Source organism: Onychomys torridus, chromosome 18 (genome assembly GCF_903995425.1).
Source record: "Onychomys torridus chromosome 18, mOncTor1.1, whole genome shotgun sequence".
NCBI classification, from domain to species: domain Eukaryota; kingdom Metazoa; phylum Chordata; class Mammalia; order Rodentia; family Cricetidae; genus Onychomys; species Onychomys torridus.
Window position 1 is genome coordinate 2,348,230 of NC_050460.1, and position 22,076 is coordinate 2,370,305.

General features: G+C 41.6%; 1 protein-coding gene across 6 annotated transcripts in view; it reads left to right on the forward strand.

The window, feature by feature from the left end:
- The window catches only part of Satb1 (SATB homeobox 1), a 92,305-nt gene that overhangs the window by 15,590 nt on the left and 54,639 nt on the right, over positions 1-22,076 (forward strand). For 3 of the 6 annotated variants that reach the window (XM_036167561.1, XM_036167559.1, XM_036167560.1), the window contains exons 2-5: positions 7,438-7,682; positions 11,302-11,478; positions 12,234-12,360; positions 13,120-13,243. In XM_036167561.1, coding sequence (XP_036023454.1) covers positions 7,472-7,682; positions 11,302-11,478; positions 12,234-12,360; positions 13,120-13,243 — 639 coding nt within the window. In that variant the 5' untranslated portion in view covers positions 7,438-7,471. Of the gene's footprint in view, positions 1-4,824; positions 4,954-7,437; positions 7,683-11,301; positions 11,479-12,233; positions 12,361-13,119; positions 13,244-22,076 lie in introns of those variants that run through there. The other 3 variants (XM_036167557.1, XM_036167562.1, XM_036167558.1) reach the window with 2 other exon arrangements.

Genomic DNA, 22,076 nt, shown 5'->3' on the forward strand with positions numbered 1-22,076 from the left:
AGTTCAAGGCTGGGTCAAGTTGGCTACAGAACCCACAAATATCAGAGTAAGTCAGTTAGCATATGCCCTTTCATGACCTCCAAAATGTGGGTTGTAGCTTATAAAGCTACATGCGGACATAGAATGCAAACTTTTTTCTCAAACTGTAAGCAGTTGTCATGATGTTGGTCATAGATAATATGAGACAAGAGGCTGCAAATGTTTACAGGATATTGCATTTCCTCACCAAAATATGTTTTTTTGAAGTTGTTTGGGCTGCAACCTCAGTGTTTCCTGTTCTAGCAAATTGGTTTTTGTCCATTCAAGAAATGATGTAGAAATCAGTACTGACATCCCAGACAGACAAAATGAGACACATGACAGCAAAACATATGGCTGGAATAGACATCCTTCTATGGCCAACATGGACCATAGTCCCAGAAACTCATATATAGAAAACAACACCTGCAGCTAAAACCAAAAAACAAAGAGTTGACAAAAAAGCCATGTGCTACATAGATGGAGCTGCTTTGGGTGGAGATAGCCAACTGTATTTGAATTAAAAATGATCAAATCCAAACCATACCTGCAGAAAGTGTTCTGCTGGTGACTGCTGCATCACCACAGTCACCAGAGGAGCTGCAGTATCTGAAAGCATTCAGGTTCTAAATGCATCTTCTGTTTATGTACACTATTCAGAACTCTAAATGTGTTTTAATGCCTTTGGCTAACGTTTGAAACATGCAGCAGTCCTTTCATTAAGTTTTTAACAGTCTTGTGTATTTGATATAATATCTCATGGTCATTTCCTTTGTGTAGCCAGTTTCGATGCCCTTTTCACATGAGAGAAGACTGATGCACTCTGTTTTGACTGCATCCATGAACTGGTGCTACAGGACTGAGGCTGCTGAAATTCTCCAGTTTGATAGCAAGATCTATAAATTTTATTTTGTTTTAACTTTTTTCAATACTTGCTTGCATCTTAAGGGCTAAAGATAAACTGTCCCTGTAGAATCAGGTAATGTTTCCTCCACCCCCAACATGGTAACTCATACTCACATAGATCTTGGAGGGTGATATAATTATCTTTATTCTTTCTTATTATTTTGATTGAGTTTTACTGGTCAATACTTAGTGGCTACAGTGAGTGTACTAAAGAGGAAGATCACACACATATACACACTCTCATGAGCATATATAGTAATAAAGCCCATCACTATGGCATATCACTAGGTATCAGCTTTGTGCCATTTTACCCATTCTATTTTTAAAAACATATAGTTTGGGGCTAAAAAATGTGCTCTAGGGAAATGTGTGTGACTAACTGATTGATGATTTTACTATATTGTTACTCTTTATAATAAAGTCATTATCAGATGCCATTATGCTCATTTATTCTATAATTTTCTCAAGGCCATATCAATCCTTATTATATACTTTTATGTTTCTTGTTTTTGAATAGATAGTGATTCCTGAAAGGTACTGTTCAGATTAAAATTTCCCAGGTTACATTAGCATTGATCAGGTCATCATGAGACTGAGGCAGTCAGGCATTTTGTCAAACTTATTTGTGTAAAATTATCGGAGAAACATTTACACCATTTTCACTCCCGTGCTGTCATCTTAGAAAACTCCTTTGTTTTTAGTGTTCTTGTCTCTTAGCTCCAAGTTTGTCATGACCAGCAGCTGGCTAATCTGCCCCTTCCTTCTTTTTCTAAGAATTCAATAGAAGTAGAGTGCAGGAGCCAGTGACATATTGTTGCCTTTGTAGGCCAGTATAAATTATCTTCTCTTTTTATTATTGTTTGTTAATTCATCCAGCATTACACTAGAACACACTGTACCAACTAAGAAAGGTCAGGTTTCAGGGAAAGATGTCAGGCATTACCAATTTGAAGGGCTATTCAGATATCCACATTGGAGGCTAAAATTTTAATGCATCCTATTGAAAAAACATCATTGTTTTTATCAAGTTAATCATGTTTGTTCTTTTAAATATCAAATATCTTTCAAAATAAGTTTAGCCTCCAGTCACAATATAGACTCCCACACGAGTGCTATATTTGGCTGTATTTGTATTTTCCTTATTGATTATTATACTGTAAATAGCCTCCACATTTCCCACACATTTCAACTTTTTAAAAATGTACTCTTATCCTTTGTGGTGAAAGCTGTTTAAACTTCTTCCCTTGTTTTGGATGGCATGTTTCTGTTTCACTATCATATGTTCGTTTTTTGCTCAAGGCTTTGGTGCCACTATTTACAGCTGCCTTCCTTGATTTTGACTAACCTTTCCGGTTTGTGGGCGAAACCTGGGCGCTCTTGGAGAGATCTATTTTCTTTTGCTTCTCCTTAAACTCATCCTTCTCCAGGAGGCCACAATTTCCTCTACCTTCTGCTTTTTTTTTTTTTTTTAAAGATTTCTAGTGTAAACAGTGTGCCTTAGAGTGTATTGGTCGCTTTAAAGAGCTTCATTTGCATATCTCATCCTTATCTCTGTAGTTGTCCTAACTTGTTGCTTTTTAAAAACTGTATCACAGTGTTTTTCAGACCTACATCTTTCCCCTACTACTGCATTCTTCAAGATATAACATTTAGCTCTTGCTTGATGAACTGCTTTTTTGGTGAACTAAAGACCTTAGTGATTAAATAATGCATTTTGTATTTTGGGTGAGATGTTACGGTGTTCGTTTTTATGTGGACTGTATTTAGTTTCTCCTGATCACAAAAGCATTGCTGCACCAGATGCATTCACCAACCCAAACTTTCCAATATTCGCCCGATGGGAAGTATTTTAAGAATGATGACATCTTTTCCTTTGTAATAGCAAGTCAGGTGTGTTTCCAGTGACCCAAATTTAGTTTAACTCCAGCACTACGGGCCGCGTGTTTCAGAAGTCCAAAGTGTCTGACTATCAGTGGCTCTGACTTGTTCCGAAAGCCCTGACTCAGTTGTTAGTGGATGTCACTCTTTGGCAGTTTAGAGACCACATTCCTTCGAGAATAAGTACTGGGGAGAGCGTCTCCAGGCTTTCTCGCCTTTATTGCCCTATCACCCAGGCACTCCTTGGGGCTCTTTACTCCAGCCACTTCCGGCTGCGTGCCCACCTCTAGGACCACCTGCACGTCTCCGCCCCCGTCCCTCCGGGCCGCCTAGGGTTCCCGGGCCGCCCCTCCTCCGCACTGCCCGCACGCACCTGCCCAGGGCGCCCCCGCGTCCTCCCCGCGCCCCCGGCCGCCGGGCATTGTGTACACTCGGCCGGCCGCCCGCCTCTCTCGCTCGCGGCTCATTACGGATGCTCGCGCGCCCGACCGCCAGCGCGCGCCCCACTCAGCTCTTCCCGGGCCGCCGCCGCCGCCCCCGCCCCTCCCCCGATCCCGGCCCTCCAGCCCGGGTTTTGAGCCCGGTCCCTCCCGGCCCTCCCGCACCCTGCCCCCGCCGCCCGCCCTCCCCCTCCCGCGCCCGGGACGCGGCGGCCCCGCCGGGGTAGCAGGCTGCGGGCGGCCGGGAGGAGGCTGCGCTGCCAGCCGGTGCCTCGCATTAAAATGAGGAGGAGGAAGAAGCGGCAGCCACAGCGGCGGCGGCGGCAGCAGCGGCGGCGGCGAGGGCTGCAGCCCGGGAGGACGCGCGGAGCCCAGCGCGACGCGGCAGCGGCCACCGCGGCCGGGATGAGTCAACTCCTGGTTTAATGGGGGCAGAGCGGCCGCGAGGGGACACGAGCGAGGGAGCGAGCGACGGGCAGCCGTCCGGGGAGCTGCGCTCACAAGCGCGCGCAGACCCCCGCGCGCCTCTCCCGGGCCGCCGGCGACACCGGCCTCGCCGCCCGCGTGGGGACCCCGCCTGCAGCCGGGCACCCACCGCTCTCCGCGCAACTCCTCATCAGTTTTGGGGGGCCTCCGGGCGGTGGCTGCGTCCCCAAGTCCCACTGCCATTGTCGAGCTCCTTGTTTACCTCCGACTCGGGCTGAGTGAGAGCTTGGCGACTTTTGGGGGGAGGGGGCGGGGAGCGAGTGGCCGCCGAGGCGGCGGCGGGGTTGCCCTCGGATCTCCCCCTCCCCCCTGCTCTTCCCTCCCCGTCGGTGCTCCCGGGCGCTCCGGGTCCCAGCGTCCATGGGCAGGGAGAGGGTCCCCGGGGCTGTTGTCGGCGACGCCGGCCTCCCAAGTGGCCTCCTAGTGCCTTCCCGGGGCTCTTGGCGCGACCCTCTGCCCCTCACCCTCTTAGGCCCCTGCTAGATACCCTCGGTGGGGGTGCGAGGCGGTGGGGAAAAAGTTTAAGGTTTGTTAATCGCAGTCGCGATTGTTGAGGAGGGGGAGGGGGCGGCTGGGAAGAAAGCGAGGTGGCCTTTCCCTGGCGCTCCGGGGTCTCGGACGAGCTTGGCAGGGTGACACCAAGCCGACTTCAAGCGCCCTCCTAGGAGCTCAGCAGGAGGAGGGGGCGAGGGTACCCCCCCCCCATTCCTGTGGTCCTTGTCCGCAGTGATTTTTTTTCCTCCCCAGTACCACCAGTGTACAGCTCCTAACGGGTTCCGCTTTGTTTTTACGACTCCCCCCACCCCCACCGAATCACTTGTCAGATCAATTTTACCTTCTCCCTCCTCCCTACTTCCCACTCTCCCCTCCTCCCTTTCCAAACCCTGTTCTCCGAGGTTAGACATTTTACAAGCTAGCTATGCTGTTTTTCGAATTGTGACTTTTTAAAGCCCCCCCCCCCATCTACTCTTCTAGCTGTTTATTTTGGCCCTTCCCCCCGCTTAGCGGGGCCGGGGTAAGGAAAGAGAAAATAATACAATTTCAGGGGAAGTCGCCTTCAGGTCTGCTGCTTTTTTTTTTTTTTTTTTTTTTTTAAGTAATAATAATTAAAAAAGGACATAGAAAACACCAGTCTTGAACTTCACTTCAAGAACCCGGGCTGCAAAGGAAATCTCCTTTGTTTTGTTATTTATATGCTGTCAAGTTTTGAAGTGGTGAGTTTCAGGTTGGTTTTGCTAATTTCACTCAGTAAAACTGCAGCTTTGCTGTTGCTAGATAGTAGTTTGTTTCTTTGTCTCTTTAAAAGGTCACAGCGAAAGCTTGGCCTGGATCGGGCCGGCCATATGGAATGGATAAAGGCACGGGTTCTTAAAATGTGATTCTGGGGTTCTGTCGGGAAGAAAACGACCCTAAGAGGAACTCTTTGAAAAGGGATCCCACGATGCAAAAAAAAAAAAAAAAAAGGAAAATAATATATACTTTCTTTAAACCAGAATTTCTTGATTTTATTTCCTGATTTTTAAAGGAAATAATTACTGAGATGGAGTTCACTAGCTCGTTCCAGAAAGGATCCTCTGTGGTCTTAGTTGATGGACAGGGAAATGGGACTTGCGGAAAGTAGCCTGCTTTCTGTGTGCCATCCATACATTGCTCTAAAATGGCTTTTAAAATGTTACTCAAATTCTTGAGATGGGCATTGGTTGCGATCACATTAGTCGCTGTTGTGAGTCCAGGCAGGCCTGTTGGCAGTAGCTGAATTCAGCTCCAACTTGAGGTTTGATGAACTTTCACCTTGGCATAGACTTTAAAGCAGTATTAAATTGGGTGTTTTATGTGCATGTAATTTTGCTTTATAATGCAAACCTTTTAGAGAATGACTTAGTGTCTAGTAGATGGCTATTCAAAAAACAGTTTTCATGACCTGTGTGATACTTTGACTGTCAATACATTACTAAATCGAAGTCTACCCCTTTCTTTTGCTGTGCATACAGCTCATAGTGCTGCTGGCCTCGTGACCACCTAACATGTTCTGTAGTATTAACTTTGATGCTGTTGTGAATTCCCCTCCCCCCTTTTTCTCATAAGTTGCCCCAAGGGTTAAAATTTTTCTGTTCAGTTCATATGTTTTGAAATTCATCTTCTGCTCTAGGGTAAGGCAACCAATTTTAGAGAAATCAGCCTTGCATTATGATCCACATGAAATGTAAAGAGTGTTTTGAATAACTTAATAAAAATCATCGCTCTAATTTTGGCTTTAGACTGCTGCTTAAGAAAATGGAAATGAGTGATCTTGATAAAAAAGTAACTTAAAAAGATGCATTTATTGTTAATGAACCTCATAACAAAAACAGATGGACCTTGATCAAGGGTAAACCTTTAGTTCTCAGTGTGCCGCTTGGTTTGTCATTCTCACTGCTGCTTCAAGCCCCCAGATCGCATGCCTGTCCCTGTTTCTTGATTCTATAGGATGAAGTAGGACGGACTTAATGAGAGAAAACTGTTTGTAGAAAAGCCATGCTAACACAAACTGTCTCTCAGCTGATCCAGGTCCAAAGAGTTTGAGTATAATAATTATTTTTTAAAGTATATAAGATATTTCAAAATACTAGACAGCTGGAAAAAGTGCTGTCATATTACCTCTGGCTTTCCTAAATATCCCCAGTACTTCTAGGCTAATGAAAGATCATAACATAATTCTGCTTACCTGTTCTGTTTAACTAGCCTATTTAAAAATATAATTTAGAAGTAACTTTGTTATATTGTACCAGTTGCTTTATTATAAAGAGCATTCAAAATTGAAGTCTAATATTTAATAAAACTGAAAATTCACATTTTTTTTCCTGAAATTATGATGCTAACTTCCTTGCATCCTGATTATTTTTAATACTGGAGGTTGTGTTTTGTTAATACTATTAGGATTATTTTTTAAATTGAGCTCCACACATCTACTTTTTGTGTGTATCACAAAATATTTTCAGGTTTTTTGTTTTTTGTTTTTTTGTTTTTTTTTGCTATTTAAATTAACAGCACCCTGTTAGCAATGGACACCAAAATATTAACTCCAAAAGATAAGTTGTCCTGCTAAAAGACATGAGACATTTAAAGGAGCTCTTCACTCCTTCCTGTGTGCTTAGAGGTGAAATGATCCAATCACATGTTTGTCCAGAGCTTGAGATCTTTAACAGCATGGAACTCTTGAAACTTAGCTAATAGAAAACTTCTCGATGCCTTAGCTTGTAAAGCAAGTGGCAAGTTAAAAAGTGATGGGTGTTTGTGGTGTTCTGCTGAGGTTTTCATTTGTAGCATAGATTGCAATGTTTGTTAGAGTGTGAGCTCCTAGTAAAGTTGATGCTTTACACTGATAATCTTTCCATCTTTCATTAGAAGTATTGCAGGCATAGTCTGTCATTAATTTTTAAAGATTGAGAATGCATGAGTATAATTTGTTATTTTCTTTTTACCTTGTGGTATTCTTGTTCTGAAAGTAAGCCCATTTTCCTCAGAGTTTTAGATGAGAAATTACTTTTTTATTCATGTATGTTGGTACAGGTTCCACAATATTCTGTTAATTCATATAGAAGCACACAGTCTATAGATCATTACGTCGTTGCACAAATGTGTTTTGTGGAGGGAAATGTCTAGGGATGAGACGTGTATGGGGCAGGCATAACTACAGCCCTCCACCCACTGATAACGTCTTCTTTTCCAGTTCTGGCAGGTGATCTGTAAGACAGTGACTGAGTATGGATCATTTGAACGAGGCAACTCAGGGGAAAGAGCATTCAGAAATGTCTAACAATGTAAGTGATCCGAAGGGTCCACCAGCCAAGATTGCCCGCCTGGAGCAGAACGGGAGCCCACTAGGAAGAGGAAGGCTTGGGAGCACAGGTGCAAAGATGCAGGGAGTGCCTTTAAAACACTCGGGCCATCTGATGAAAACCAACCTTAGGAAAGGTAAATACTTGCCAGCCAAATCCTGGAAAGCTGCTTGGTGTCTGCCCAAGGCCACCCTGTGTGGAGGTGTAGGGCTGGAACATGCTGTGTATATTCTTTTTCTAGATCTCTTTCTGATGTGAAATTCAGTGATGTTCTGGGCTGTAGTGTCAATCATGTTTTGAAAGCGTGAGTGCTGTTTTTGAGTGGTGCCTCTTTCTACCCAAGACTGGAAGCATTAGAATATTTGGATAGTCTTCGTTTACACAAGATCCATTTGTAGATACTACTATAGTTACAGATGTGCAGGTGGCTGATGCTTGAACTTACCCTGATGAAGAGTAAGACACTGAGGTTGCTTGAGAATCACCATAGGTTTTTTTCCTGAGGTTACTAACTGTAAGGGGATTTCAGGACATGGATCTGACATGAGATCAAAGATTTGTGATGTAATTTATTGTGGTTTATTTTCTGAAGAGCAAAGTAATTATTTAACAGTGGAAAAACTTGCTGATTCTAGTTGTTAATTTTTGCTATACTTGGGTATTTTTGGTAAAGGAGAGGAAAATTTAGGCAAGTTTATAAAGAGAAAAATATAAACAAGTGGTTTTCTACCAAAATTAAATTGATAGAATTTTAGCAACTTTGCCTGTGTTGGACATTGTTGTCTGAACAGGGCAGTTCCTATGTGGGGTGTCCTTTGTGCCTCACAGTGGTCTTTATTTGTCATTGAATAACAAATAAGGGTAGTCAGACTTTTTATGCTTTTGCTAAGCAAAGAATAAAATACCATCTTTTACCAACCACGAATATTAAGTAGAGAAAGTTAGGGGCTGAGGAATTTCATTGTGTTTGATGCATAACATTTATCATACAATCATTTATTTTTTTTCCTTGGTTTGGCGAAAACAAAGAATATATTGATCCTGAAATAAACAGACACAGCAGTCCGTATTGTTAGATCTTTATCTATTAAAAATGGAAAAACAGCACTTCAGCAAATTCTTTGGCTTCTACTCATGATTACCCTATTTATTGATTGTTTGCCAAGAATGTATGCATCTTTAAGCCAGGGTAAGAGCATTAAAAATATAATTTATTATGGCTTTTCAAACAGAGTGCATTAATATTGTACTGTGTAGCGCTGAGGCTCTATAAAAAAGGCTTCCTGACGCCTGCAAACACACAAGTTCCATAAATTCCTAAATAGGAGATTTCAGCTGTCTCTGGTATTATGTGATATTTGCACAGCAAACTTTAATGCCAGGACAGTTTTAGACAAGGATTCTACAGACTCCACTGCTCCTTATGGCAGCCGTGCTGTTTACACAGGCTCACAAACCTCCAGCCACAGCCTCTAAGACTGCCTTCAGGTTTAAATCATGTGGTATTTTTAGCTTTCAGCAGTGACCAGTACTCTCCCTTTCTAATGCAGGAAGGCTAGGAAGTTGCTGTAGTTGGAAGTCTGGCCAAACCCTAGCTTGAATAATCAGGCAGTCCAGCGAAGGCCCCTGTTTAACATTACCCCCTCTAACGGGAGGGCAGCTGTGACAGTTCTTGAGACGGTCTAGCACTGGGTTTGTAATTAGATGATCCTGTTGCTACCGTATCCGTAGCCACCTTTATTATCTGTAAGGCACCTTTAAATTTGATCAATAAAACACAGAGTCAATCCAGACTGTTTCAGTGGTTTGAAAGGTTTCAGTTATTTCATAGAGCTGAGGTCTGAAAAGCTGCTCCCTGTTTGACACCTCTGTTTGAGTCCATGAGAAGAGAAACCAATCTACATGTTTTTGGCTTGCTACCCCAACTCCACAGACACCAGTAGACAGGAAGAAGGAGCCAGAACATGGTCATCTCATTCCTGCTCAAATGCTTTAAAAAAAAAATGTATTATATTCAAAATCCCGTATCTTAAAAATACAGCTTAATTATAGAAGGTTCTGTGCTTGATACAAAAAGCAAAAAATTGTAAGCCTTTGAGTAGTTTTTTTTCCTTTCTTTAAATCTTATTTTTCATGTGCATAGTTTCTGTTTGACAGGTGCTAGATAAAAATTGTGGTTAAACTGAGAAAGCACTGAAAAAAAGGGCTTGGGTGTTTTTATTTGTTTAAGGGATTTTGCCAAAATACCTTCAAGCCAAGGAAGAAATCACCAGTTTGCATATTGCTATTTTTGCTGCGGTCTCCCCAAGTTCTCTTCTGATCCCTGACGGGTTCTCTCTCTGGTATAAAACAGCTGAATGAATGACAAGAATATTGGCAAGCTCTGCGGCTTGTTTTTCATGCCTAGCCTGCTGGTACTTCCGAATGAGTTTGTGAGCTTTTCTAAGTAAACCTAAAGGGGTTTAATTGTCAGAGCTGGAATCTCTTGTGAACAGTTCACAAAGCTTTGGTGAAGACACACATGTGGAAAGATGTAGCTGCTTTATGGTCGGCTTTTGTTCAGTAGAAACAAGCAAATAGAGAATTTGTAAAGGGTCTCTCTGGCAATAGGGAATGCTGATCCTCAGCAGCGATCGACGTTCACTTAAACCCTCAGAAGTTAGTAGGAAACTGCGAATCCAGTGTGAGTCCAGTGTATGGAGCTGACACAGGCAGGGTACTGTAGAACTAATTGAGGACCCTGGGTGCCCTGTTAAAGTAACCCTTGCCATCATTTATGCTAAAGATGATACCCTCCTGGCAGTGTGCCACAGTACTGTTCAGACGCATCTGTTTTTAACCCTCTCCTGTAAGTGTTGGGAATCTGACAGTGCACTGCATTGATACCTTGGGTGCCACCGCAGATGGCTTCCAAGCTTCTAGACCAAGCCTCTTTCCCCACAGTGGTGTGGGCTGTGCCACTGAGTTACTGCACTGGATGGAAGTAAGGCAACAGAGAAGCATCAGACCCACGCAGAGTCTGCTTCTCATGCATCTCAGTAACCTCAATAATGCCAGTTTTCCTTCCCCTCTGCCGTTCTTACCATATTTCCTGTAGCAGAAATCGTGAATGTTAAAGACTTATGGCTGCTGTCAGGTCTTTCTCCTCAGGTAGATGGAGTGAGTAGTCATAGAAGTGTAAGTTTTTTACATTATGTGCATTGGAACAGTGCCTGTGAGCATGGCTTTGGTTAAGTTTTGTGTTCCTTTTATGGAACCAGTTAGAGGAAAGAGTGAAAAGGACAGGAAAATAATTATATAGTCAGATTATTTAGACACAAGCGAGTAGAATCTGTTATTAGCAGAAGCATGTATGCAGTGCAAAGGTAGGTCCCATGAAGATGGGTGCAGTTCTGTCACATACTGTAAGGTCCTGACAGCAAATTAGACCAGACACTTATTTGTCCCTCGTCAGCATTATTGTTTGGTCAGAGAAGTAATTCTGCATTCGCTGCTTTGGAAGATGAACTGTGAAAATGGAGGCGAGCCTGTGTTACCGTAGGACCAAGTTCAAGGGAAGGAAATGAAAGCATTTCCTTTGCAACTTTCAGACATCGAGTGACTGCATGCTTGTCTGTGTCTGTGTCTCCCCGTCTGCCTGGGAAGCTCTGACTCCTCACTGTGGTGAAGATTTATTTTTATATCTTAGGTGTTCCTCCTTCAGACTGTTTCTGAAGATTGTCGGTGTTCTGTCTTTCTCTCTGTCTTTTTGATAGGAACCATGCTACCAGTTTTCTGCGTGGTGGAACATTATGAGAATGCCATTGAGTATGATTGCAAGGAGGAACACGCAGAATTTGTGTTGGTGAGAAAGGATATGCTTTTCAACCAGCTGATTGAGATGGCATTGCTGTCTCTAGGCTACTCGCACAGCTCCGCTGCCCAGGCCAAAGGTAATGATGCGCTTGTGGGGCTGGGAAGTTGCTGGCCTTCCTGTTTGCCTCTCAGACAAAGCAGAGAACATTTTATTCAAAGAGCTGCAGCCTGTGCCTTATGTTGGTCCCTTATAGACTGTGGCTTTAAAAATTGGCTTAATTCAGTTTGGTTTAGTTAACACACATTTTGCTCATGTGGAATGTCGAGGTAAATTTTTTTTTAAAATTACTTCAGCTGAATCATTAGTATGCTTATTGACCTTAATAATCTGCTCCACTGAGGACCCACAAGGAAGTGAGGAGCGTATTTGAGCAGATGGACTGTTGAGAGTCAATTTGCATTTATGACTGAATATCTAGTTCTGTTTCTTTTATTTTGTTTCTGATGGTTTTATGGGCTGTAAAGTATTTTTCAATGTTGATTCCCACTGCAATAGGGAATCTTATCTAAATCATAAAACCATTTAGAACCGGTTCAGCTATGTCTTATTAGAACTTCCTGTAAGTTAGGACAATGTGGCCTGATGCATAGGTTTTATTGATGGGTATTTATTTCCAAAATAATAAACAGCTCCTATAGTCATTTACATAATTTCACAATTTGGAAAGCTAAGCTGCAAATATCTTCATTGACCTGCCTTTTTGAGGGAAAGGGAATCATTCAAACAGAAATAACAATATTGCTTGTGGTGGGGGCAATGCAGAAGAGCAGAGCAACCTTTTGCTGGGTCTGAGAGTCAGCACTGAGCATGTCTTCTCTTTATCTGGACTAGGGCTCATCCAGGTGGGGAAGTGGAATCCAGTTCCACTGTCCTATGTGACAGATGCCCCTGATGCTACGGTAGCAGATATGCTTCAAGATGTATATCATGTGGTCACGCTCAAAATCCAGTTACACAGGTGGGTGCAGGCAGCAGTTCTAAGGGGAATTTTCTCCCTACCTGGGTGGACATTAAGCTTCTCGAGCCAGCTTGCAGTTTCTGTTTACTCAGCATTTGAGACATGCTAATCCAAATTAATTTGGTAACTTTAGCCCTTCAGTTATTTTCTCCAACTTCTCGATGTAGGACTCTAAAATCAACTTCCTCCCTTGAAAATTCTGCATTTTTTGCATGCTATCAAAAGATAAGACTTTTTACTTTTAGTCAATTAAATGATGCATTACAAGAAGGCATTTTACATAAAGTTTACTTAAGAAAAAAATATTTTTGCATATCATGAACAGTGCCATCTGTGTACATTTTGTGAAAGAATGCCTTATTCGTTTTGCCATGATCTTATTTACTTATATCTGTGTTTTTGCCATTTTAATACGTATGAACAGAGTAGTGGAAGGAAATCAGTTAATACGTTAATGCTTTTCACGGTGGCTCATGAGAAAGCAGTACACCTTAAATTGTCTTCCCAAGCGCATCAGAGCAGGAAGGTAGAAGTAACATGAAAAAATAGCCACCACAGGCAGCTGATGTATAATTCATGCATCGATACAGCAGATGTGTTGTATAAAGTAATTAACTAATCGGAACAATCAGGAGACCGAGAGCAATCTCCAGATGCATCTGTTTGATTCGCAAAATGAAATCTGTCTGTCTTAAAGGAATGTTCTGCAGCAGGATGCAATCCTGTAATAATCCGCTTTCTAATCTATGTCTCAAATAGTTGCCCCAAACTAGAAGACTTGCCTCCCGAACAATGGTCGCACACCACAGTAAGGAATGCTCTGAAGGACTTACTGAAAGATATGAATCAGAGTTCGTTGGCCAAGGAGTGCCCCCTTTCACAGGTACTCAGCATAGTGTGTCATAATAATAAGACATCATGGACAGCTACCACTTGAGGTCTGATGGGGATTCCTGGTTTCAAGCAACTAGTATCTGAAGCAAGAATTTGCTAAAAATGCTAAGTGATTTGACCACTGGTAACCTTTGAAAATCTGTCTTATTCATTCTGAGCAGAGTTTTTAATGCCCTTTCTCCCTTGGGGCAGGGGGTAGGGAGCTGTGCCCAGAAAAACAGTCCTGCAGAAGATACCACACTCTGCCAGCTCGTTCTTAGGTCCATTGCAGAGTACCCGAGCCCTCTCTAAGGCAGACTCAAAGTGGCAGGACCTCCTCAGCTTTGGTTTATGGAATGATGGTTCAGTATTATTGTGCACAACTTCAGCATGCTGGCTACATAAAATCATGGTACCATTATATGGTGTTTGCTCTATTACAAAAATGAGAAAGTGTTTGCTGAAAATAATTGTAAATTATGTATGTATGTTAATTGTAAATATAAGAAATCTCTTGCCTGGAACAAAAGGTCCATAATTATTGCCCATTAGGAGTTTATAACCAATTTTGAAGAATTAGTTCACTTTTTAAAAATGGACTTTTTTTTTCTTGAGATGCCCTTTTTACCATTGGGATTTTTGAAATGAGACAGGTTTATTATTGTTGCGTTTCATTTTCTGGAATGAATTTTGTTAGGGGGCAAGTAAAACTCTAGGTTGTTGCCAAGTTTGAAACCAAGCATCCTCTCTGCTAACACTCAGCTGGCTAATGGTCACCACAGTGTGTGGAGAAGTATCACTGCCCAGCACCCACACCTCTGCTAAGTAATTCTGTGATACTGTATTAACTGGCGTGCTTGTTTAAAGTTTTCTTCTAATTCTAGTGTGAAATGTAATTATGAATATTAGTCTGCCAATCATTTGAACTTGTATTACTCTGCATAAGCATTTCTGGAGTGGAGAGGGTCTCAGAGCTTGTTCTTATGATACTGAGTCATAAGTATTCGTTCTGTGTATCTTTAGTCCGAGGCTCATGAGGATTTCTGGGTACCTGAAGGGGAAGCCCATGGCCTCTGTCACTGCTTCATAGCGGTTCAAGCATTCAGCCTTGCTCCATTACAGGCCTTCAGCTCTGCTTTGATGTTAGTTAGCAATTTTGGAAAGGAGCAATTCTAGATTAAGCTATAGCCACAGATTACCTGTTCTCTGTGATTAAATGATCATTTTCTTGTGTTGGAGAGCGAACTTTAAAAACTCAATTCATTTATCCCATCAGCTATCTATCTGTCTTATTGTTCTCACCCTTGAAATAGAGAGGATATGAATTTGTAACCAGAAAATAAAAATAATTTAAATGAACTTACAACAGTTAAGTCAGTCTGATGGCATAATGAAGCAGAGTGACTTACTTCTGGGACTGTGTTGTGAAGACAACTCCAGAGAATGTATTGCTTGGTTATTAGCATTCGAAAATTGGAAGAGTGACCTAGAATGAACAATTTTGTTATTGTTGTTGTTTTTACTCAGAATTCTGAAAACCCCATTGTAGCAGCATCCTGTACCTTCATGTGACCCAGTGTCCCACTGATTTTGGAAGTCAGCTCAGGCAAAGACTAGAGGTCTGCTCTGTGAGCTGGGGATGAAGATCTGGTGCAGGTCTTTACTGTACAGTCACATGTAGCCAGTGAACTCCACCTCTTTTACGTTGACATTAATTATGGATTTGCTCAATGCCACCATGAGAAATGAACTGAGCATAGATGCTTATCACAGTAAGCAGAGTGACAAAAGGAAATCGGAGGCTGGGTCTTGGAGCTGTTGAATCAAGCAATCTCAATCTCTCTCTCATTTTTCAAGACAGGGTTTCTCTGTGTAACCCTGGCTGTCCTGGATCTCGCTCTGTAGACTAGGCTGGCCTCAAACTCACGGTGATCCACCTGCCTCTGCTTTCCAAGTGCTGGAATTAACGGTGTGCACCATACTGGTGAATTTCTAAAGAGAGGTCTTCAGAAGAGAACATGGCCTTGTGTGGCTGGAGGACCCCACCGTCATAGCTAAGTGACTGACCTAGGGTGAAACTGCAACCCGAGCTACAATGGCACTCTTCCCTTTTCTAAAAATGCCATTGGAAATAATCATGCATATGTTAGCAGAAGCAACAGATACCGGAAATTAGTATTTGAAAAGACTGAACTCCAAATGAATTTCATTCTGCAACATCATCTTATATTTCTCTAGAATGAGTCCATGAATCTGTTATTCAGAATATTTTCATCATCAACTACTCCCCTTTTGGCTTGGTGGTAAAGTTAGGAAAGATGAACGACAAAGGCTTCCTAACACCTAGACCCAAGTGTATGCTGAGTTTGACGAGGCTCCTCTTTCTCTTGTATTTGAGATTTGGTGATAGAAATATTGCGTTGAAAAATGCCTAGCCAAAAAAAAAAAAATATTGTTCATATATAAAATGCAACCTGATACCCAGAGGTGCTTTAAGTCTACTTCTCCCATGTAGTTTTTAATTAATTTATGTGAGAACATTTAGCACAGTATTTAATAGGCATATGTCACTATATGGACTTTAAGGGTTTTGTTAAATAGTTAAAAAACTAAAGGGTTTTGCATTAATATGTTAAAATATTCCAGTAACAAGAATGGTTATAGGCTCCCTAAATAGTATGTTAGGTTGAAAATCTGTTGGTGGTAGAGAGAGGGTAGGAGGGATCAGGATTAGGTCTTACTAGGAACTTGCCTGGGGAGCACTGTTAGGAGGATTGGCTGATACTTGTTAAGCAAATGTCCAGTTGAACCTGGCTTCTTAGAATTAGAAGGGGTTATCTTTTCTTTGGCTCCTCCTTTGACAGTGTGGGTGCTGGTGTCCCTGTAGATTAAAGTCAAGGTGCTGGTCAGTGACTGATCTGAGTCCCAATGTGCTCTACCCGTGACCTTGCCCAGTGTTTAAAAATAGGTGATGATTTTTACAATGGGTGCTTAGGTTTTGATGCAACCATGTTTGCTCTGCTGATATTTCTAAGGCTTTCTCCAGCAGCAGAGAGATTCTGTGAGTGGTATGTGGAGTGATTTACAGCTCATGCCTTTATTCTGTCAGTACTTTCCTACCATAAATCTGCCGAAGCAGAGTGGCATGTGTTTATTAAGTTCTCCGTGTCATGTGCGTGTTTATTTTTGTAAAATGTTCTAGGATGTTAAAAATGCTTAGCTCATTATAGACTGAGATCGGTGCTTTGCTGTTGCTTTGGCATTTTTTCAGTGGATGTGGTTAGATAGGTCGCTTGTTGCATTCTGAATGGCAACTACATATAAGAAAATAGTCTGATTCTGGAATAGAAAAGCCTCTGGTTTTATGAAACTTTTGAGGGTTATGGATTTAGGATGTAAATTGGGAGTTATAAAAGTAAATATTTTGATTTACAATAAAACATTAAATTGGTTGCTTGTTTTCCCTAGAGTTTTGGATATTGAATTCAGGCAACATTAGATAAATATATACATTGCTACAAGGACAAATTATTTTGTTAAGATACCATAAGTAAAAGGTCAGTTGTTATTTCTGCCTAATTAATGTTTCTTTCTAGAAATGTGGAGGTCAGATATTCCCGGTTTTATCTCAGTCTGCTTTGTGCAAATTTTTTTACCCCTCCCCCATCACATTTGCTGGTGTGCATGCACACATTGCAGTTCCATATTTTTCAGGCATTGGGACTGTTTTCTGTTTCATTTTTTACCTGGAGAAAAGATAGCTCCAAGCTAAGTCCTACATAAAGCGAATGAGGATTGCCATTTTTATTTTCAGTTCCCAAAGACACAGAAATAGGCTTGAGCACTCCGTCTAGAAAATCACACGAAGGAAACGACGTCCCAGCTCTCCTTCTTCTGACAGCATCTGTCAAGAAATCCTGGGTTTTAAAATTATTATTATTACCAATTGCTTGCAAAACAGATAGTAAAATCCTATCTTCTCTTCCTGACAGTTAGCCTGTAAGTAGCTGCTTCCGTGAGCCTTGAGAGTCATCTCTACAGGCATTTGATAAACTTAGCTCACTTGGTTTCTCTGTCAGTAGATAACACTGTATCTAGTGTTAAAATCTAGTGTATGAATACAGAGTGTTTTTCTAAAAAAACAAAACAAAACAAAAAATCCCAGAAAACCCTGCACTTTGTTTTTTGTAGTTATATGGACTGAAATGACATGTTTCTTAACTTTTAAAATATTAATAGTCATATTCTTTCCTGAGAATATCATCAGTATTCATATATCACATTTCACATAACACTATGAAATGTATTCACATATTAATACATTTGTTCATTCCAAAATATATATGAAACTTTTAAAACATATTGACAGGCTGCCGGTGTGTCGGGCATCCTTCTAAGTAGCTGAAGTAGTGTTCAGTTAACTCTGGTGCTTGGGGTGCACCAGTGTCTCTCCCACTCCTGTAGCAAACAGTTCTTCTAGCCCAGTGTTCAGATGAGGCCCCTGGGGCACAGAGTGTTTGGATAGGTGCCCATGGCAACAATAAACTGTGTGGAAACTTCTTACTCAGAGCCCAGGAGCTAAACCTGGGGTCTTTTTTGACACGTACACAGATAAAGATAGTTCAGGTGTTCACAACACTTTCTATCTTGGAGTTCTGATATGTTCTTAAAGGTATCCGCTGCGTTTATTCTAACTGGGGGGAATGTTCTCCCACATGTTTTGTGTCTTTGGTTTTGTGCATTGACTTGTTTGAGAGTGTTGGAAGTGGTTTAGGTCATAGGGGTGGGGCGTGGGGAGGGACATCTGCTGGATAAGACTGTAGTTGGGAGGGTCCGGAGTTCTGAGTGTACAGCCCTCAGCTCTGGCCACATCCCTTCAGCCCTTCACATCTGCAGGGTCAATATGTGTGGTTGAGCCCGTGATGGCCTTTTGATTTGAAGCCCAGAGTTTAACATTTGATTGGATCTAGTAGGTGGTTAAATTTCTCAGAGTTGTTTCAAAGTGCAAGCCTTGTGTCATCAGATGGGTCTACCCTGATGGGCAGTTTGTACTTGATGATCTTACCCCCTCCCAGTCCAGAGCCCTACATCTGTGGTTGGGCACTGTGCTACCTTTGAGGGGAGCTCCCTGGATGGCTCTCTCCTTTTTACAGTTGCAAAGCTTCCCTCAATCCTAGGAACCTTGGAATCTCCCTTGTTTATTTATTTATTTTTGTTTTTTGGAGACAGGGTTTCCCTGTGTCGTCCTGACTCTTCTGGTCCTCACTGTGAGACCAGGCTGGCCTTGAACTCACAGAGGGGAATCTTCTTATTAATATTTGCTGTTAGTTTTTTGGCTTGTCAGATGCTAAATCACTTGATAAACTAATTAGCTGTTATTTGATTGTTAATTGGTAACCACCATTGTGTCAGTGGTGGGCTGCATTATGTAATCGGCAACCCAGCTCTACATGGGTAGTTGTGTGAACTGGACAACTTCCATAATTTAACTTTTTGTCCCCTTAAACCAGTCAGGACTCACTCTTTCCATTTAGCAATATTACAGTATGTCTAAACTACAGAAAACATCCTCCAGATTGCAGCTTTTCTCATCCTAGTACCAGGCTCATTCTTAGCCCATTTAGATGTGTAGGGTTTTATAGTAGCTTGGTTACCTTTCTCCAACCTTCAAATCTATCAATCCTAAAAGCGAACACTAACAAAGTGACTGTCTAACTTACAGGAATGGATCTCAAATGTCTTATTGGCTCTATCTTCATAACAGATATGGAATTCAAGCCATGCCAATTTCACGTGTTTAATAATGCTTAAGTACTTCATTTCCATGTAACAGATCTTTTTTTTTTTTAAATCTACGAATAGATTGCCTTTGACCTTAGAATCACTAACACAGGAAAATAACCACATCATGAAAGATGCCCTCTTGTCCTCTGGTGTGTGAACTAATATTTCCAAGGCTTAAGAGAAGACCTAGTCTGAGAGAATGGCTATTAAACACTACTTTCTAATTGTTAAAAAAAGAAAAGAAAAGAAAAAAAAAAAAGGACTGACAACCAAATCGTGCGAATCAAATTAATTTTCTTGTTAAACGGAACTAGTTTGAGGTTGCTTTTGAGCATTTTCCTTCTCAGGACTGAAATTTCATGTTGGTCTTTATCCAGATTTGCTTGTTAAATGTACTTTAGTTCAATGCCAGATTTGGACCACTAACAAACTCATAAACAACCTCCACCCTCCGGTTCAGAATAATCGAATAGGTACACATAGCAGTTTCTCCCTCTTTCCTGGGAAACTGCTTGATAGCATTGTGTATAAAGAAACACAAGCAAGCCTTTCACATAACAGGAGAGCAGCAGCCTGGCTCTGCAGCACTTTGCCAGTAGAGGCAAGGAACACTCTGGCTGCTGGGACTTTTAAATCTAGACTTAAAAGTTATTTGTTCTGTTTAGCATTTTTAAAACAGTTCTATTAGGAATTGTATGTGCTTCAGTTTTAATTTTAACTCATAATGATTTTTAAACACCCTGGGATGTGTGCATGAAGGGCGCTACAGAGAGAGGACTGTGGGCTGGATGGTGGTGGCGCACACCCTTAGTCAGCATTCGGGAGGCAGAGGCAGGTGGGTCTCTTGAGTTCAAGGCCAGCCTGGTCTACAGAGCAGGTTCCAGGAAACCCTGTATCAAAAAAGAAAAAAGAAAGAAAGAAAGAAAAGGACTGTGGTCTAATGAAGTGTTGCAGTGTTATTTTGGGGTGCCTGAGCACCATCATGGACAGTTTAGAATTACTCCTTGTAGAGGAGGATTGCTTTTAGATGTCTTTTTCTGTCCTCTCCTTGTCACTCTAAAACTTTGTTCTCTTTAATCATCATTTTCATTAGAAAATATTCTTTCATATTGTAATAATTTCTCATAGAAATGCTAATCTAATTTATTAGCTTACTCCTAGGCGTTAAAGATGCAAACCAGATGATACCTTAGATGGTAAATAATTGCAGTCTTAATTGCCACTGCAGGTTGAGACCTCATTCTTATCTGTGAAATAAGGCATGGTCTTTATTAGGCACCTCTGACTGTCCCACAACTGTCCCATTACCTAGTGTTTGTTCTAAAAATATCAGAAATTTGGGGCTGGACTGAAACAGGTGTGAGCTTTGGGGCACATCCCAATAGGAGCTGCCTGTGTGTTGATGCCTGGGTTACTGACAGCTTGATTTCATTGTCTCTTTGCTGTTCAGCTGTGCTGATTCCTTTTTAATAATGCTTTCCTCAGCTACTCTCCTGTCTTTTTCATATGTGTTCCTGTGTCACAGCCTTCCTGCATCACTTTAGTGAGCTAGCTCAAGCATAATGGCTGTCAGAAATGTGAGCAGCTGACTTTCCATGCTCCGAGTTCCTCATCTGTAAACAGTACTGTTGCTGTGAGAATTAGTCAACACCCCAAACCACTGAGAATAGTCTAAGTATCATTTCAAAAGTGGACAATACTGTGAGTTGTTTGTCTAAATGGCATGAGTGACTTGAAATCATATTTCTGTGTGTTTAAACATGGTTTAAGAATAGGTTGTAGCCAGGTGGTGGTGGCTCACACCTTTAATCCCAGCACTCAGGAGGCAGAGGTGGGCAGAGATCTGTGAGTTCAAGACCAGCCGGGTCTATAGAGCTAGTTCCAGGACAGCCAAGGCTACACTGAGAAACCCTGTCTCAAAAAACAAAAAACAAAAAAAACAAAAACAAAAAAAAAGGAAAGAAAAGTTTCTTGCTGGATCTATTAGATATATTTTGATTCAGGCTTTTCCCTTTTTTAAATTAATGTAAACAACCAAAAACTTTTCAATTGTGGAAAAGTAAAGGACCATATATATATGATATTATGATATGATATATGATATGAATGATATATATATATATATATATATATATATATTTCGTTCAAAACTTTAACAGATACTTTTAGCATCACCTTTAAAATCATTATAAAATTATGACATTTTTAATGAAAATGAGGGCAGATGGAAACCATGTTCGTCAGTCTATAAATCTGTTATTGATTTATGTCCATTTGCAAATTAAGCAGATTTGGTAGCTTAGATACCACAATGTCAAAGGGGATGTTAACTCGTTAACTGTTTCCACCTCCTTCTCCAGTGCCCCACTCTCTGCCCGTCCCGCATCTGGCACTCCAGACTGTCCTGAGAAGGCTTGAGAAGTGATGGCTCACTGTGCTTGACTGTGTCAGCAGACCTAAGTTGTTGTTTTGTTTTTTGTGTTTTTGAGGAGGAGTGATGCCATGATACTTATGTGAAGGTCAGAAAACAACTTTCTGAAATTGGTTCTCATTTTCCACCACATGGGCTGGCGGGGGGGGGGGGGGGGCGTGGGGGTTGTACTCAGGTCGTCAGCAAGTGCCTTTACCTGCTGAGTACCATGCAAGCCCTGGGTTAAGTCTTACTCAATCCAGCAATCCTAGCTCCCGGCACATAGCAAGATTTCAGGAGTTTTGCTACACTAAGACATCATCATATGATTGCTGTGCATTTATTTTATGGGTGATATTAGCAATTTTATTAGTAGAGCTTTGTAGACGTTCTTAGCTGCTGTATCCTACTTTGCAAACTGTCCCGATTGTGCTCAGTTCTGCTTGTGAAGTTTACCTAACCAAGAGTCAATGACGCCTGAGTTCCGCTGAGGGAAGCTTACTGCCTTGCCAGTTATCTCAGATTTTTGTTCTTGATAGATTGCAAAACTTACCTGTTTTTAAGCAGAACAGTAGTCTTGGGGGTACAGGGCTCAGAGGTATGAAAAATGCTGAACATGAGCTGATAGTATATAACAGTGAAGCGCTAA